The following is a 16,753-nucleotide window of genomic DNA, read 5'->3' on the forward strand; positions in this document are numbered from 1 at the left end:
TATCTCTTAATTTAAAATCTGAAATGATTTACAAATGGAGAACTTAACACACTTTCCAGGATGATTAAGGTTTGTGTGGATAAATGAAATTGACTGAACAGAAGATCAATATGCTGAATGGGAAAAAAGAAACTCAACTTTTTCTTAGGACTTTGCATTTTAAACAATCTTTGATCAGTATAATGCTTTATTTGAGAACATAAGACAAATGAAATTTGAATAAAAAAGTGAAGGGAAGAAATACACTAAAAACCACTCAGAACTGAAACTATGACATTCATACATCTCAATTCCAGAAACTATATAACCTTACAATTTAAGGTTGTATGAAAAACAGAATATTTGTAAATTTCTGTTTCCATAATGGCAGTATAAGCCTGTGATTGTCCATCTCCCCTAAGGGTAACAATTAAAGGCTCTAGAGATGACATAAATTAAACAAAAAGACAGAAACAATAACAAAAACCACTACCTAAGGCTTCTGTAGAGTAAACAAATTCAAGGATATTGTGAAAGGGAATTAAAATTAGTTTCACACTGATTCTGCAGCTAAAATCTATCCAGAAGTACAGTAGTACCTTGGAAGAAGCAAATATAGGTTGAATAGTGAGGAGAATCCCAAATAGAGGTCACAGAAGGAGAGGCCATAATTCTGCCTATAAAACCACAGAAGTCAGCCTAAACCCTGCACTTTGAATGGGACAGGCACAAACTTGCATTACAAAGTCTTTAGGAAGTTAACTGAGATTTGCGTCACTGCTTACAGGAGGCAACACAGAATTTAGGAGTGAATATCTGCTTAATATATTTTTTCCAGATGGTTGTCAAAAGACTTAGAGTCTGCACAACATAATATTTACAGTATCCAGGACTCAATCCAACATTTCTTTACATTCAATGAACCAGGAAAATATGATCAATTCTAAGGGAAAAGATAATCAACAAATGCATTTCAAGATGACCCAGATGTTGACTCTACTGGATTTTAGATTTATATATTTTGGAGTGGCAATTCTAAAGATGCTCCATAAGATAAAAGAGAGCAGACATAAAATGAATAAGAATTTAAAGATGTCAACAGAGAAACAGAGAATATGAAACAGAACAAAATTACAAATTTAGGGAAAACATTAATATCTTAAAACAAAGAACTCACTGATTAAGCTCAGGAACCGAAAGGAGATGGTGGAATAAAGATCAGTTAACTTGAAGAGAAAATAGAAAAAAATTATCTAATCTAAAGAACAGTGAATAGTTAATCATGTAAACTGAAGGACATAACATCAGAAAGAAATTTGGATCTTTAGAGGTGAAGAAAGAGTACAATGTCTTAGCAAATGAAAATATTTTATTTTAAGTTTCTAAAAATATGTATGACTCTTTAAAATAACTTATCATAATTTCTGCTGAGATTTCAATAAATGTAGACATAATATATACGAGTCCAGCAATATAAAGCTCACTGGTGGGACAGGTATAAAAGGATTGATAGAATTGCCATGTCTCTATTTAACATACAGTGTCAAAACATTAACTCTATGTAGACAGTGAAATGCTAGGCTTATGTATTGTAATTCCTAGAGAATCACTAAGACAACACAAAAAAAATATTGCCAACATGCAAATTAAAGTATTAAAATCTCATATAAGTCAAAAGAATGCAGAAAAATTGAACAGAAGGTGAAATTAAGAGGGAAAAGGCAGAAAACAAAATTATACACCTAGATGAAACCACATCAATAACAATATTAAATTTAATGGTCTAAAGTATGAACTACAGCAAACTATGAAGCCTGGACAAAATGTAGTCCAAGGACCTCTTATATGTATTCTTACAGTTAAGAATGGGTTTTGCATTTTTAATTGTTTGTAAGAAAGAATGCACAAGACTTTAAGATAGTTTGCAGGTGACAAGACCATATAAGGCTCAGGAAAATTTGAAATATTTGTTATCTGGCCCATTTACTGTTCACTCCCACTTTAAACATTCTATTATGAGGTAGAGATTGACAGAAAGAATGAAAAAGCAATATTGTCATATGCTGCCTAAAAGGCACATTTTTATTTCACATAAAAATATAAGTAGGTGGAAAGTAAGTGAATGAAAATGCGTGTACAAACAGTAAGCAAAGGAAAGAGTGAGTAGTTATGTGAATATTAGGTATAATACATCAAGTCAAATGATTAGTGGAGAAAGTGAAAGAAAGAATTGATGAGGAGGAAATATGTGGGAGACAGAAAATAATGACCTAACCCCCAAAGATATTCGCGTCATAATCTGCAGAACCGATAAACACGTTACACCAGGAATTTTGTTTCCAACAGGAACTTTGCAGCTGCGATTAAATTAAAGATGTTGAGTTGAGGAGTATATCCTGGATTATCCAATGTGGGTGTCTTGTAATGGCAGGAAATTCGGAGACAGAGAAGATGTGAGAAAAGAAGCAGAATTAGAGTGGGGCGATGTGAGAGAGACTCCATCTGCCATTGCTGGCTTTAGACATGGAAGAGGACCAACCGCCAAAAAAAGGTGGGCAGATTCAAGAAGCTGAAACAGACAAGAAAACAATCCCCACAAAGAAACACAGCGCTACTGACATTTCATTCCAGTGAAAATCATTTTGAACCTCTGACTTCCATAGCTCAAGGATAATGTATTTGTGTTGCTTACAGCAATTAAGTTTGCGGTCACTGGTTATGGAAGAAATAAAAAACTAATACAATATACAAACTGTAAATGTGTATGGCCTCGCTGAGCCTAAAGATACACAATGCAAAAATCTACAGGATGAAAGTGAGAGAAAAAAGTTTACAATCATGGTAGAGGTTTTTTAACACTTCTCATTCTGATAAGACAGCTATACAAAGAAAGTCAATAAAGCCATAGAAGATTTAGATAAGACTAACACCTAACTCTAATTGATATTTCTAGAACACAGCATTCTATGACTACAGAATATATGTGCTTTCCATACACACTATGTAGTTACCAAGGTAGATCATATGCTGGGACATACAAATCTCAATAAATAAAAAAAGAATAATATAAAAAAGTATTTTTAAACAAAACTGAATTAAGAAATAACTAACAGCAAAAAATCAATGAAAACGCTAAATACCTAGAGATTAAACACTTATAAGTAACTATGGACTAATGATAATATCACAGGAACAATTAGAAAATAATTTCAACTGATGACAACAAAAACACAACATATCGTAACTTGCAGGATGCACTGAAGTATTGTTTACTGGAAAATTTAGAATTTTATATGGTTATATTAGAAAATAAGAGATATCTAAATGACCTAATATTACACTTTAAGAATCTATTACCAAAAACCAAAGCAAGCCCAAAATATATAGAATGGAAATAAAATGGAAATCAACAAACTAGGAAAGAGATTAATGATAAATATAAATTAATGAAGCCCAAAACTAATATTTTGTAAAATCAACAATATCAGCAAATCCTTAGACAGAAAAGGAAAGTTTTTTTCAACAAATAGTGCTGAATCATTTGGATATAGGTATGAAAAAATAATATATGTCAACTTCACCAAAAGAATCCAAAATAGATCACAGACTTTAGTGCGAAATCTAAAGCAATAAAACAATAAAAGGAAAGCTTAGACATAAGTTTTTGTGGCCTTAGGTTAGGTAATGATTTCCTAGCTGGAACATGAATTATATTACATATGAGTACAATTTGATAAATCGGACTTGAGCAAGATTAAAATCTTTTGCTTTTCGAAGAAACACATTTATTCCAGAAAAAAAAATATGTCCACACGATATCCAAAAATCTTTTTTTTTTAATGTTTTTATTTATTTCTAGGAGAGAGAGAGAGACAGCGTGAGCAGAGGAGGCTCACAGAGAGAGAGAGAGTCACAGACTGAAACAGGCTCCAGGCTCTGAGCGGGCAGTCAGCACAAAGCCCGACGCGGGGCTCGAACCCACGAACCGCGAGATCATGACCCAAGCGAAAGTCGGACGCTTGACCGACTAAGCCACCCAGGCGCCCCATTTTTAATTTTTTTTTCATGTTTTATTTATTTCTGAGAGAGAGACAGCATGAGCAGGGGAGGGTCAGAGAGAGAGGAAGACACGGGATCTGAAACAGGCTCCAGGCTCTGAGCTGGCAGTCAGCACAGAACCCGACACGGGGCTCGAACCCACAAACTGTGAGATCGTGACCCGAGCCAAAGTCGGACGCTTAATCGACTGAGCCACCCAGGCGCCCCTAAAAATCTTAACAAAGACTTTCATAATACCCCCAAACTGAAAACAACCAAATGCTCATCAATGGGTGACTAAATACATAAAATCTGTTTTAACCATACAATGCAAAGACAGGAACAACTTATAACTTATTGCTTCACACATATCAATGCATGTTGACTGAAAGTGCTTAGTAAGAAGTAAACATTAAAATAATATTGTCTGATTCCATATATGAAAATTTCTGGAAGCGTACCTAAATTATAATGATAGAAAGTAGATTAACAGTTGCCTGGGCGGGAGAATGGAAGGGTAGATACATTACAAAGGAGCTTGAGAAAACTCTTGTGGGTGATGTAAATGTTTAGATTATTGTGATAGATTTGATGGCACATATGTCAAAACTGATCACATTTTGCTTTTTATATATCAGTGTTGTACTATGGTCTAACTCTATTTCAATAAAATTATCAACAGAGAATATTTTTTTTAATGATTTCTACTAAGGAAGAATAAAATTAAATACTTAATTTTTTTAAAAAAGATTTAAAAGATTAAAAAATTACACGCTTTAAGAGCTACCGACTTAGTTTCAATAAAACCAAACAAAAATTATTGTTAAAAGCAATGGTTTAAACGTTGGAAAAAAAGAAAAAAACTATTGTATTAGTCTTGAAATATATTTACCTAGCCAGTTTCTTTCTAAACAACAAGGCAGGAACCATACTTCAAGAAATGTTCAAAGAATTCTCAAGACATTATTTTACATAGCAAGTTTTTTTTTTTTTTTTTAATCCTACCTAAATAAGTGACACTATAGAGTTTGCTGGTACGCTTTATTCTAAACATTTACTTCAGAAAAATTAAACAAGCTGACCAATGTCTAAAGCTCTAAAGCAAAGAGGAAATACACCTGCGATCAAAAGCAAATGATACTTTGATACATCAGTCCATGAAAAACAGAACATTCTATCTTCTTTTTTTTGTCTTAAAGTATTTGTTATTAAAAGGGCACAAGAACATACTATTCATACTGCAGTTCACAGTCATGTGTGTATCCCATTTTCTCTACCTTGTTGAAATCAGTAATAACTAAAAATCTCACGTCATTATACATCAGCGTTGCACATTATCTTGATATTTTTCTCCATCTATCACTTTGAATTTTTAAGTTAAGGTTTGATTGAAATCTGTCAACTACGGTGTTCTAATAAAGCATGAGCTCTCTTTTATTTATTCTGTGTCTATAATCACTCAGTACTGATTCCGAATCTTAAAGAGCTTAATGAAAAGACTGAAGGTTTTACCTATGATGGCTTTTTAAATTATTTTCAATGAGGTTTTAAAGTATAGACACTGAAATTATAGGACTTAATTTAACTTTTTTATTTCTTTCTTACTGAAAACTTACGTAGGCGTGCATGAAGGACAGCGCGGAAGCTCTAAGTCACCTTTGAGGCATGCTTGAGTCAAAGCGTTTTTAAATGGTTGACTATAATGAAGCCCCAAGAATCTCTTCCTTTCATCTTCTTATTTTACATAAATGGGAACTGAAGTCCTAAGGATGCAGGTCACACAACTAATTGGCACCAATCCTAGTGCTGGTATATTAACCTGATACTGCCTATATGAGCCAATCTGCCTTACTGTGTTTTGGAAATATAAACGATGTTCTTTTCTCATGAGCTCCACTTTTCTGGGCACTTAGAGCAGTGATTTAGTAATAATTCTTTGATATGTCAAGAAAAAGCTTTTAAATGTTTATAAAATGCAAAGGGAAAAGTCTTAAATATTGTCTTAAGAGAATATGATGCCTACCACTTTGTTAGAACAGCAGGAAGAGTCTCAAAGTATTTTACAAACTTCCTCTCTAAACTGGTTGGGCAGTTCTAATACAAATCATGTTTTGGCACCCTTAAATTTTTGCTTATGTTGGTCCACATTAATGAAAAAGAAAAAAATAATAAAGTAAATTTTGGTTTAAAATACATATTTTGATTACAAAATATAAACAAACATGTTGAAAGTTGGAGAAATATTTGTAATTGGCTACAAATGTTGTTGACATGAAAAATAAATATGTATATATGTATAATACATACATAAATAAAATAATGGGAAAATACCAGAAAAAAAGCTAAATAAGTTATTAGCATCACTTCTTCCTCTGTGTGTCCTGAATAATATTGTGGCTTTTTTTTGTTTGTTTGTTTCTTTGCTTTTTTAAGATGTAAAGTGACTTCTTAGAAGTTCCCTAACTTTAGCAATGAAATTAGTAATTTTCAATAGAATTATTTAAAAGCTTCCATAATTATTTAGAATTATTTAGTCAGCCTTTCCATGAATTTCTTAACAAGAACATTTATGAAAATGATATGGATTATTTTTGCCTGTTCTTAAGAAAATATTTGCTTTCAAAAGACATTATCACGGCGCCTGGGTGGCTCAGTCAGTTAAGCGTCTGACTTCAGCTCAGGCTGATCTCACAGTTCGTGGGTTCCAGCCCCGCATCGGGCTCTGTGCTGACAGCTTGCTCAGAGCCTGAAGCCTGTTTCAGATTCTGTGTCTGTTTTAGATTCTGTCTCTGACCCTCCCCTGCTCACATTGTCTCTCTCTCTCTCTCTCAGAAATAAAGAAAACATTAAAAAAATTTTTTAAAGGCATTCTCAATAAGAAAATACATCTTATTTCACAGTTACCACCACATTCTATTAATATTAATATACTATAAATTATCCAATAGAAATGCATTATCAATAAGAATATCTATTCTTAACACCTGGGTCACTCAGTTGGTTAAGTGTATGACTCTTGGTTTTGGCTCATAGTCCGTGGGTTCAAGCCCAGCATTGGGCTCTGTGCAACAGCATAGAGCCTGCTTGGGATTCTCTCTCTCTCCCTCTTTCTCCTCCCCTTCCCTGCTCTCTTTCTCTCGCAAAGTAAATAAGAAGAAGAAGAAGAAGAAGAAGAAGAAGAAGAAGAAGAAGAAGAAGAAGAAGAAGAAGAAGAAGAAGAAGAAGAAGAAGAAGAAGAAGAAGAAGAAGAAGAAGAAGAAGAAGAAGAAGAAGAAGAAGAAGAAGAAGAAGAAGAAGAAGAAGAAGAAGAAGAAGAAGAAGAAGAAGAAGAAGAAGAAGAAGAAGAAGAAGAAGAAGAAGAAGAAGAAGAAGAAGAAGAAGAAGAAGAAGAAGAAGAAGAAGAAGAAGAAGAAGAAGAAGAAGAAGAAGAAGAAGAAGAAAGAAGAAGAAGAAGAAGAAGAAGAAGAAGAAGAAGAAGAAGGAGAAGAAGAAGGAGAAGAAGAAGAAGAAAAAGAAGAAGGAGAAGAAGAAGAAGAAAAAGAAGAAGAACATCTTATACATTCCCACTAAGACAGCTATGTCCTTTTTCACATCAGAAAACCTCCAAAATGGATGATTCCTGAATATTTATTGAAAATAATATTAAAACTCTTTCTTTTTATGAACATATATATGAAATTATTATAAAATCCCATGCAATGACCTAAGGTGGATTGAGCATTGACAGCAGCCTTCATATTCTCCAAATCGCACAAAATTATGAAAATCCTTGTATTTATTTAACAAATCTCCTTGTCAGTGTTCCCACTTCCAGACAATACATGTTACTTCGATAAAATGTAAGTGCTGATACATTCAATCACTTTGAAAACACTATTTTTGTATCTTAGGAGGATGTAAAATAATTCAACAAAATAACCACATAAGTGAAACACAGGACCATCAATCTTAGAAATAAACAGATAAAACTCAAAGGAGATAGTGATCAATTATTGAAAACGAATGCAGTTTAATGTATATTGTGTTTTGGTTAAAGGCCGCAAAAAAAAAAAATCACAGTTTTCAGAATAAGCAGTATGGAAAAGCATTAAATACATAGCACTGCGAAATGTCCCATAGAACCCACTAGATGTCTCTAATAACTGACTTTGAGCGCATTTGTCCTAGAGCTTGCGTTACATGGTGAATCATGAATGACACATGTATTTTGATTTTCCTACTCAAAGTCATACTTCCCAAAGCAGAAAAAGCTGTTTGAAGAAACATACAAAATGAAAATAACTTACATTCAATATCAAGGTACATGCTCTTTTGGTGCCCTCCAATCCTACTTGCGGCTTCACAGTCATATCTCCCTGAATCTGACAACTTCACATCTTTAATGTGCAGTGATGAGCTTCCATGCTGCCCTTTGACTTCGATACGGCCATCTGGGCTCTGTTTGCATCGATTCAGGAAAAAGAGAGATTTTACCCTTGGTTCATGCAAAATGATGACCAAACATAGGGCGTTTATCACACATACAATAACAAAAACAAAAAGTCTTACCTGCATTAAGGTTTTTTAAAATCATGTTTCTGTATTTACGAGTTACTGCTTTTAGCTTTTCCATTTTACCTGCACATTTGTTCACAGACACACTGACATGTGGTAAAAACTTAAACACATGTTTTATCAACATCTTTTATATAATGTGCTCTTTGCTTTTTCAAAAGCTTGCATGTTCTTCTAGGAAGGGCTTTGTTGGCTTCCAATTATGCTCCTTGCAAACATAGGAAAACAACAGTGTCTATTCAGTTCTGACTAAAACCCACCAGTGAAAATCATATCCTTGTTTTCACTTTAGGTTTCCTATTTCACCATGTAAAAGCAATGTATCAAGATGTATGATAATTGAAACCTTTAAGAGGAATTTATAGTTATTGTTGAATGAATGAAATAGTGCTGCTTATAAGCCTAATGAGCACCATACCTATTGCAGGTAAATTATTAAAAACAGCACTATGTAAGTCATTCTTAGAAAGTCAATGGAAACAACATAAAAATGATTAATCATGTACTCCAAGAATATTGATTGAAATCAAGGAATTGCTCATAATCCAGTAATGTATAGATTATATTCTATATAATTTCTTGTGTGCAAGGGTATACCTACAATTATTTTCTTAAATCATTCTAATACCTTTATAGAACACATATTAAAACACAGTTTATTCAGTGAATTTTACATTCTACAATTAGGAAATATAATAAAATTTGTGATTTTATAATTCATTTGAAACATGTACTTTACTATTATCAAAGTGATTATTTTCAATGTTTGAGGTTTTAGAGTCTCAATAAACACTGCAGGACACACATTTATTTTGAAATATGTACGTTATTATGTAATAATATAATGGTTGTTTCATTTTCTGTGTAACTGAAATTCAAGTAAATCTCCATACATGTGTGCACTTTGTATTATTAAAACTTGGTTTTTATTTTCTTGTATTCATATCAAGAAACTACTTTAAAGCTCTTTTTCAAACATGAGGTTGGTTGGGACACAAATCAAGTAATTTTTTGCTTTCTACTTTTATATAAGACTGTACTTACTATATGATCATATGAGTCACTCATAACTTATTTACTATCATTGTCATAAAAATGGTCTTCAAAAGCAAAGAAACAAAAACATGCTGGGAATGTATTACGCAACTTAGATCAGGATTTCTAGGCCAAAAATATGTTCCCTAAGTCTCAAGTATTGCTAAAAAACAGTAAGGTGAGGTTCTCAAGCATAAGGCATTCTCTTCTGCCAATATTTAAGATGTTTGGCTGCCAACCCAATTACTTACTTGAGAGAAAAGGAAAAAAAATGCAGAAACTCACAGAAGTTAAAATTAGAAGGCGTAAACTCAAAAGCAGAATGGCCAATTTGTTATACAAAGTAACTACTTTTCAGTCACTAAGTGGGTATTCTGAATTCTTTATCTTACCGCACTTCTATTTATCATCAGATCCCACTGAACTATCCTTCCGCCTTATGTGCAGACTTCCCTTGGCTTTCAGAACACCTACACAGTCATATTTTTTTCTCTCCCAGTGTCATTTCTCTGTCTACTCTTTAATCTGGGTTACATCTTCCTCTCTCCCTGGAGGGCCCTGTATTCTGTCCTGGAGAGTCTCTTCCTTTCCCTTCCAGTTGTGATCTTCAGTCACCCTTTCTCCATCCAGGACCCCGTTTTCCCTGGACAGTTACAGAACCAGGTACCTCTCTTTCAGGGCATTCCTATTCTATGTGTTTCTCAAAGCAGCATGTGCAGATGTGAGCCCATCACTCCCTCACCCAGAATAACTTATTCTACCCTTGTGGTCTTGCCTTTCATGAATAATACTAATTCCCATGCTCCCTGCTAGGCTGTGTCTTCAGTCTTGGATCAGTTTCTGAACCTTTATATTTTAAATGATGACAATAATTTATCATCTTGCTCAACATTAGCATTTTCAATGTCTAGCCACTGTGTTTCCATAGACCTATCTGCAACCTTAGTTGTGCTGCTGCGTTGGAAGAACACTAACGGGGACCTCTGGATTTTGGAGAGAACAATCACACTCAGGGTGAATGTGACCGAAAAAGATTCCCTAACTCTGCAAAAGTCGTCAGAATTATGTTATTTCCTATGTTTTCCTAGCAAAATCTCATTATAGATGCAGAAATTCTTTCTTGTGGAGCTAAGAACAAGTTTTTTTTTAAGCAAACTTTTAATCTTGTACCAACTTCCTGAAGGTTTCACATCCGCTGTGCTCATGATCGTGAATAACACTGTCCTGATACCTAAATAAACTCCCAGTGTCTCAACCTGACATTTCAGTTCTTCATGTGACATCAGATTTCCATCTAAGACATCACTTTTTCTTCTAAGCACACTCTGTGATTTGGATACCATTAATTTGGATTCCAATTAATGTGAATTACATATACTGTCATTTCCATAAGCACTCTCCACAGACCTGTCTCAACTTTTCCCTCTTTATCTCTTCCATATTTACAAGGCGGGATTCTCCCACGTTCCTTTAACTTCTTGGGAAAATATAAATTTATATTAAAAATAGTCCTTGGTTGACTGTTTTAAACAATTATTAAATGTGGTTTAACATGCTAATAATATACATATATACATAGTAATTAGTTATAATTACTACTTTGAACTCTGTGCTTTTCTAATTTTTTTTATGTTTTACTTATTTCTGAGAGGAAAGAGAAAGACAGTGGACAGGGGAGGGTCAGAGAGAGAGGGAGACACAGAATCTGTAACAGGCTCCAGGCTCTTAGTTAGCTTTCAGCACAGAGCCCAACGCGAGGCTCAAACCCACAAGCCGTGAGATCATGACCTGAGCTGAAGTCAGACGCTTAACTGACTGAGCCACCCAGGCACCCCGAACTCTGTGCTTTTCTGAAGACACATTACTTTTTCTAATCTTATTGGAACTTTGGAATTCATCCTGTAGGGCGATATTATAGTTGAAAAAATGTGAGAACATTTTTATTTTTATGGTACTTTATGTTAAAGTCACCTGGACTAGTACCAAGGACAGAATCATTATATTCTAATATCTTATAAAGCAAATTAACTTATAGTGAAAATGTACATGTAGTTGAGTAAAGGAAAAGTATTCTTGGAGCTATCATTTACCATTATTATTATTTACTATGGTTTAAAAACTTGCACTTTTTATCTTTATTAATGTGATAGAATAGCTTACTAGTGGTACAAAACAAATTCTCCATTTTTCTATTAGGAAAAATACTGTTTTTTCACAGAATTAAAAGGAAAATATACTTCCTTTGAAAATAAACACATCTTATCCTCTAGTTATTTCCTATTTTAAATGACATGGTTTTTGACTTATGAAAAACTATTGATGTTTGTAAAATTAATATGATATTAGAACAGATGTGGAAATTGATAAATTATTTCCAATGTATCTGAAGTTGTTAACGGAAATTCTGGAAGAACAGAATTTCTTTGGGGAGGTGTGTGATTCCCAGGGAAATCATAAGTCACTTTCAGCCTTGACATAGGCTCTATAATAATTATGATATCCATTTGTCTCAAATACTTATACCAGAAGACCAAAGTCATTCCTTCTCATATCTAACATTTCAAAGGACATCTTTATCTTTGTGCCACAAAAAAGGCATTACACATTTCTGAAAGAAAATTAATTTATACCTTGGCTTTGATTCACCACCTACTGAAGATTCATGTAAGACATCTGATATTTGATTGAGACAGGTTAATGGGTGTATTAGCTGTCCATCTAGTATTTTCGGGTTCTATCATTGCATTAAGTAAGATGATTAGAAAGTAAAGTGCCTTACTATACATTATTATTCCAATCCTTTATAGAAAGGCACTCTGAAATTTGATTTAATGTTATATTCTTTGCCTTTCCAGAAGGTCAGTTTAAGAATTGCGTATTTTGAATAGTATTTCAATATATTTTAAATGGTTATTTATAGAATTTGCTATCCTTTCAAGAATCACTTAATGAAATATTGTGATAACTACCTTCTGGAGTTTAATCCCAATACAAATATTTTGTTTCCAATTTTAATTGTTGGACATTAGAAATTATAGATTGTATCATGCTTATTGGTTGTTTTTGTAACCTTACCTGACTAGACATTTATTGCCAAGTTTAGAGCCCAATTTTAGTACATAACACATTGGAGGTGGCAGTATTTCCAATCTTTCTTCTTCTTTATACTGATGTCTTTGATAATTTTTAGAGTCACTGACCTCTTTAGCCTTTTGAGGGATTTATGAATCATGTCACTTAGTTACTCAGCAATTGTTTTATAGTGCAAATATTCTACAAGAAGCATCCAGGCACCAGGGATACATGCTGAGCAAAACTGAGCAATTTTCACCCTTTGGGAAATTAAAGTACAACAGATATACATTTTTAAAATTAATACAAATAAGGGCTCCTGAGTGGCTCAGTTGGTTAAGTGTCTGACTTTGGCTCAGGCCATGATCTTGTGGTTCGTGAGTTCCAGCATGTTGTTGGGCTCTGAGTGGACTGCGCAGAACCTGCTTCAGTTTCTGTGTTTCCCTCTCTCTCTGCCCCCCCCCACTTGCATTCTCTCTCTCTCTCAAAAATAAAGAGACATTAAAAAATAATACAAATAAGCTAACTAGAAGGTTCCATGTGGGAATACCAAAGTTTCATCTTAGATGAGTAAATGGAAGGTTAGGGTAGAATCACAGGCACGTTCCTTGATAAATGGAAGTGTGGACTGCGAACCGTAAATAGTGAAAGATGAACAGCTTTGCAGAGAGAAGTCAAAGCCTGTGCCCCCAGAAAACCAAGGACGGAACTGAGAGAAGCCAGCAGGCACAGAGAAGAGTGTAAGGGCACATGCGGTCTCCTGACATTGGATGGGCAAACAGAGGCAGCATGTATAACCCAAGACAAATGTAGACATACAGAAAACAGGCACCCCTTTATTATACATTCTGTTTGCCTTTTCATAATGGCATTATACCTCTGCTGACTATAAATTAAACTCAACTTCAAATACTTCCAGGTAATGTCAAAGTGTAACTGCTAATTATAAAAACAAGAAAACACTGTCCAAAGGTTACTGGCATTAATTTACCCAAACTCATCTCCTAAAATTGTGTTAACATCGTGTTCATTTGAATAGTTTCCATAAAGAATTTTAAACAGAAAGATTTTCTTCCTCCTTATAAGGTCCCTATACCTGCTCTTAGTGTTAATTTCTCTTTCCTCGGGGCTTGTTCCCAGCTTCCTAATTTTCTTCCTATTTTGGTTTCATAAACTGAACTTTTATACAATTAACCTTCTTCCAAGCATTGAAAATTCATGTAAGGAAGAGTAATATATACAGTGTAACCTCTTTAAAAAGTAAAGTTTATTTATTCATTTTAAGAGACAGAGACACCATGAGTGGGGAGTGGGGAAGGGGCAGATAGAGAAGGAGACAGAGAATCCCACCCAGACTCAGCACTGCCAGCACAGAGTGAGACATGAGGCTCTGATCTCACAAAACCAAGAGCTGATGCTTAACTGACTGAGCCACACACCCTGTACAGCGTAACTTCTTAACTTGCATAGTTTTTCACTAGGTTCTAGTGCACTTTTCTTCTCTTTGTATATAGAGTCAATAATTTATTCAACAGATAGGAACTGAACATAACAATGACAGCAGGTAACAAATACAGTCAATGGTAGTTAGATGCTATTTTGAATGATTTACATTTATTAGTTCACTTAATCCCAAATAATGTCCGTAATACTATTATGAGATTTGGAGTAATATTATCCTCACTTTAAAGATGAGGAAATTGATGAACAAAAACATTAAATACCCAATCTCCAAACAGCTTCCAAATGATAGGACTGAATGTCAAGGCTATCTGGCCCTGGGGTTTGTGTTTGGAATTACTTTCTCTCTATTGCTTATCACCTGAGCCATAACTATGTAGTTGAACTACATATCCCACCACAGCTGAGTTACAGGCACTGTGCTGTTTTCTGAGGATAGAAAAATAGATCAGAAAGGCAAAGCCTTTAGTCTCATGGGTCAAAAGACTTAAAGAAAAAAAAAAAAGACATACCATAATACATGCTGGTATAGATGAAATACAGGAAGACACATAATACAGTCTACAGTTTGTTGTAGGTAGCTCTGTCTAAACAGACTTGGAAGATAGGTAATAATGATAAGACAGGCACCAGACTGGCTACATAGTTTGCAGGACCTACTACAAATTGAAATTTTGGTTTCTTGTCCAAAAATTATCATGAATTTTAAAGCAAGCACAGCAATATATTAAAGCAACTATAGGGCTCTTTTGAGTGTCATGCTCTAGGCAATTATGCATGTCAGACATTTGTGAAGTCAGCTCTGGCCAAGCAACTAAGAGGAAAAGGTAGGAAGGAAATGGAAACTACATAGACCTGAACTAGAAGGGAAAATAGCACATTCAAAAAGATGAAAGAAGCTCACTTAGAACTGAAATATTTGATATAAAGTGGAGACGGGTAAGAGATAAAGTGTCTGCATAGGGGACAAGGCTGTCCTTGTCCCTCAAAAGTCAAGAGAAATCAGCAAGAACATGAAAAGATGCTCAAAATCATAGCTACCATGAAAATGTCAATCAAAACCACAATACTACTTCACACCCTCAGTGCTGGCTGTAATAAAAAGACGTATAATACTGTTGGTGAAGCTACAGACAAATTGGCACTTTCATGTACTGCTGGTGGGTGAGACTGTAAAAAAATGGAGCAAGTCCTCTAGATAAAATGTCTGACAGTGATCCAGAATGTTAGACACATAGTAATTATATGACTCAGCAATACACTCTCAAGAGAATTAAAGATAGATGTCAACAACAAGACCTCATACATGAACATCCATAACAGAATTATTAATAAAACCATAAAGTTAAAGCAACCCACTGTCCATCTATTAGTGCCTGCATAAATAGAATATGATATATTTATACAATGGAATATTATATGGCAATAATAATAAAGTACTTACACAAGCTACAGTATGGATGAACCTTGAAAACATTAGGCTAAGTAAAAGAAGTTAGTAACAAAAAGCACATATTGAATGCTTCCATATATGTGACATTTCCAGAATAGACAAATCTGTAGACACAGATGTGTATCTGTGGTGGCCTAGGGCTGGATGGTGGTATGAGGAGATTGGGAGTAATGGTCAGAAGAGGAGGGATTTCTTTTTGAGATGATGAGAATACTCCAAAATTTATTTTGTGGATAGGTGAACAACTCTGCAAATATAGTCACATGCATTTTATTGTAATTTTAATGAGTGAATTTCACCTTATGTGAATTATTTGTAAATAAAAGTGTTAAGAATTCAGGATGAAGGAAGGAATTTGGGTATTCTATAAGCAACCAGAAAAGTACGTGAAAAGTTTTAGGCTTATAAGGAAATGCATTTGCTATTTGAAAGAAAATCACTCAGGCTGCAGGGTGAAGAATGAATTCAAGAGAGAAAAGGGAGGGCCATGGGAAACATACTGCACTGATAGGGTTGGGGAAAGTAGAAAAGTAGACATGGAGAGAAGTAAATACATTCTAGAAATATTTTGAAGAGGAATCAACGGTATTTAGTGAATGTCTGGATGGGAAGTGGTGATGAAAGAAGAGTGTTTCTAGGTTTCTTTCACAGACCCCAGGATGGAAAGTATTATCTATCATTAGAAAACTATTGCATGTCTATAAGATTATATGTGTGTGTGTGTGTATGTATATATACACACACACTCATATATATATATATATATTCATATTTTACTATTTGTGCCAATATTTTAATAACTGCCTCACATTCTGTTCCACATTATATATTCAGTACTTTAAAACTGATATTTAAAATTGAAATGATATTAATTGAAACAATGATATAAACTGAAAGAAGAATAAACTTTTCAGAGATTTTACTTTAAAAAAATGTATATAAGTCAGGTCCCATGTAACAATTGTCAAAATAATGGTTTTCAGAATGTGACCTGCTTATTTTATATCACTGCCTGGATGTGCTGCCAATGTTAGCCTAACATAGCAGCTAAGACTGTATACTGCACAACCACACTGGGAAGTTTACATCCTGGTTGTGCTTCCTCCAACCTTTGTGACCTGGAATTAACTAACTCTTTTCCTAGTTGCACTTCAGTTTCTC

At 34.2% G+C, this 16,753-nt stretch overlaps 1 protein-coding gene across 3 annotated transcripts in view; it reads right to left on the reverse strand.

The window, feature by feature from the left end:
- Positions 1 to 16,753, reverse strand: part of NCAM2 (neural cell adhesion molecule 2) — a 506,271-nt gene that overhangs the window by 127,395 nt on the left and 362,123 nt on the right. For all 3 annotated transcript variants that reach the window (XM_077756475.1, XM_077756477.1, XM_077756476.1), the window contains one exon: positions 8,304 to 8,454. In XM_077756475.1, the coding sequence (XP_077612601.1) occupies positions 8,304 to 8,454 (151 nt within the window). The remainder of the gene's footprint in view (positions 1 to 8,303; positions 8,455 to 16,753) is intronic.

This window comes from Crocuta crocuta, unplaced genomic scaffold (genome assembly GCF_008692635.1).
Source record: "Crocuta crocuta isolate KB4526 unplaced genomic scaffold, BGI_CrCroc_1.0 scaffold378, whole genome shotgun sequence".
Taxonomy (NCBI): Eukaryota; Metazoa; Chordata; class Mammalia; order Carnivora; family Hyaenidae; genus Crocuta; species Crocuta crocuta.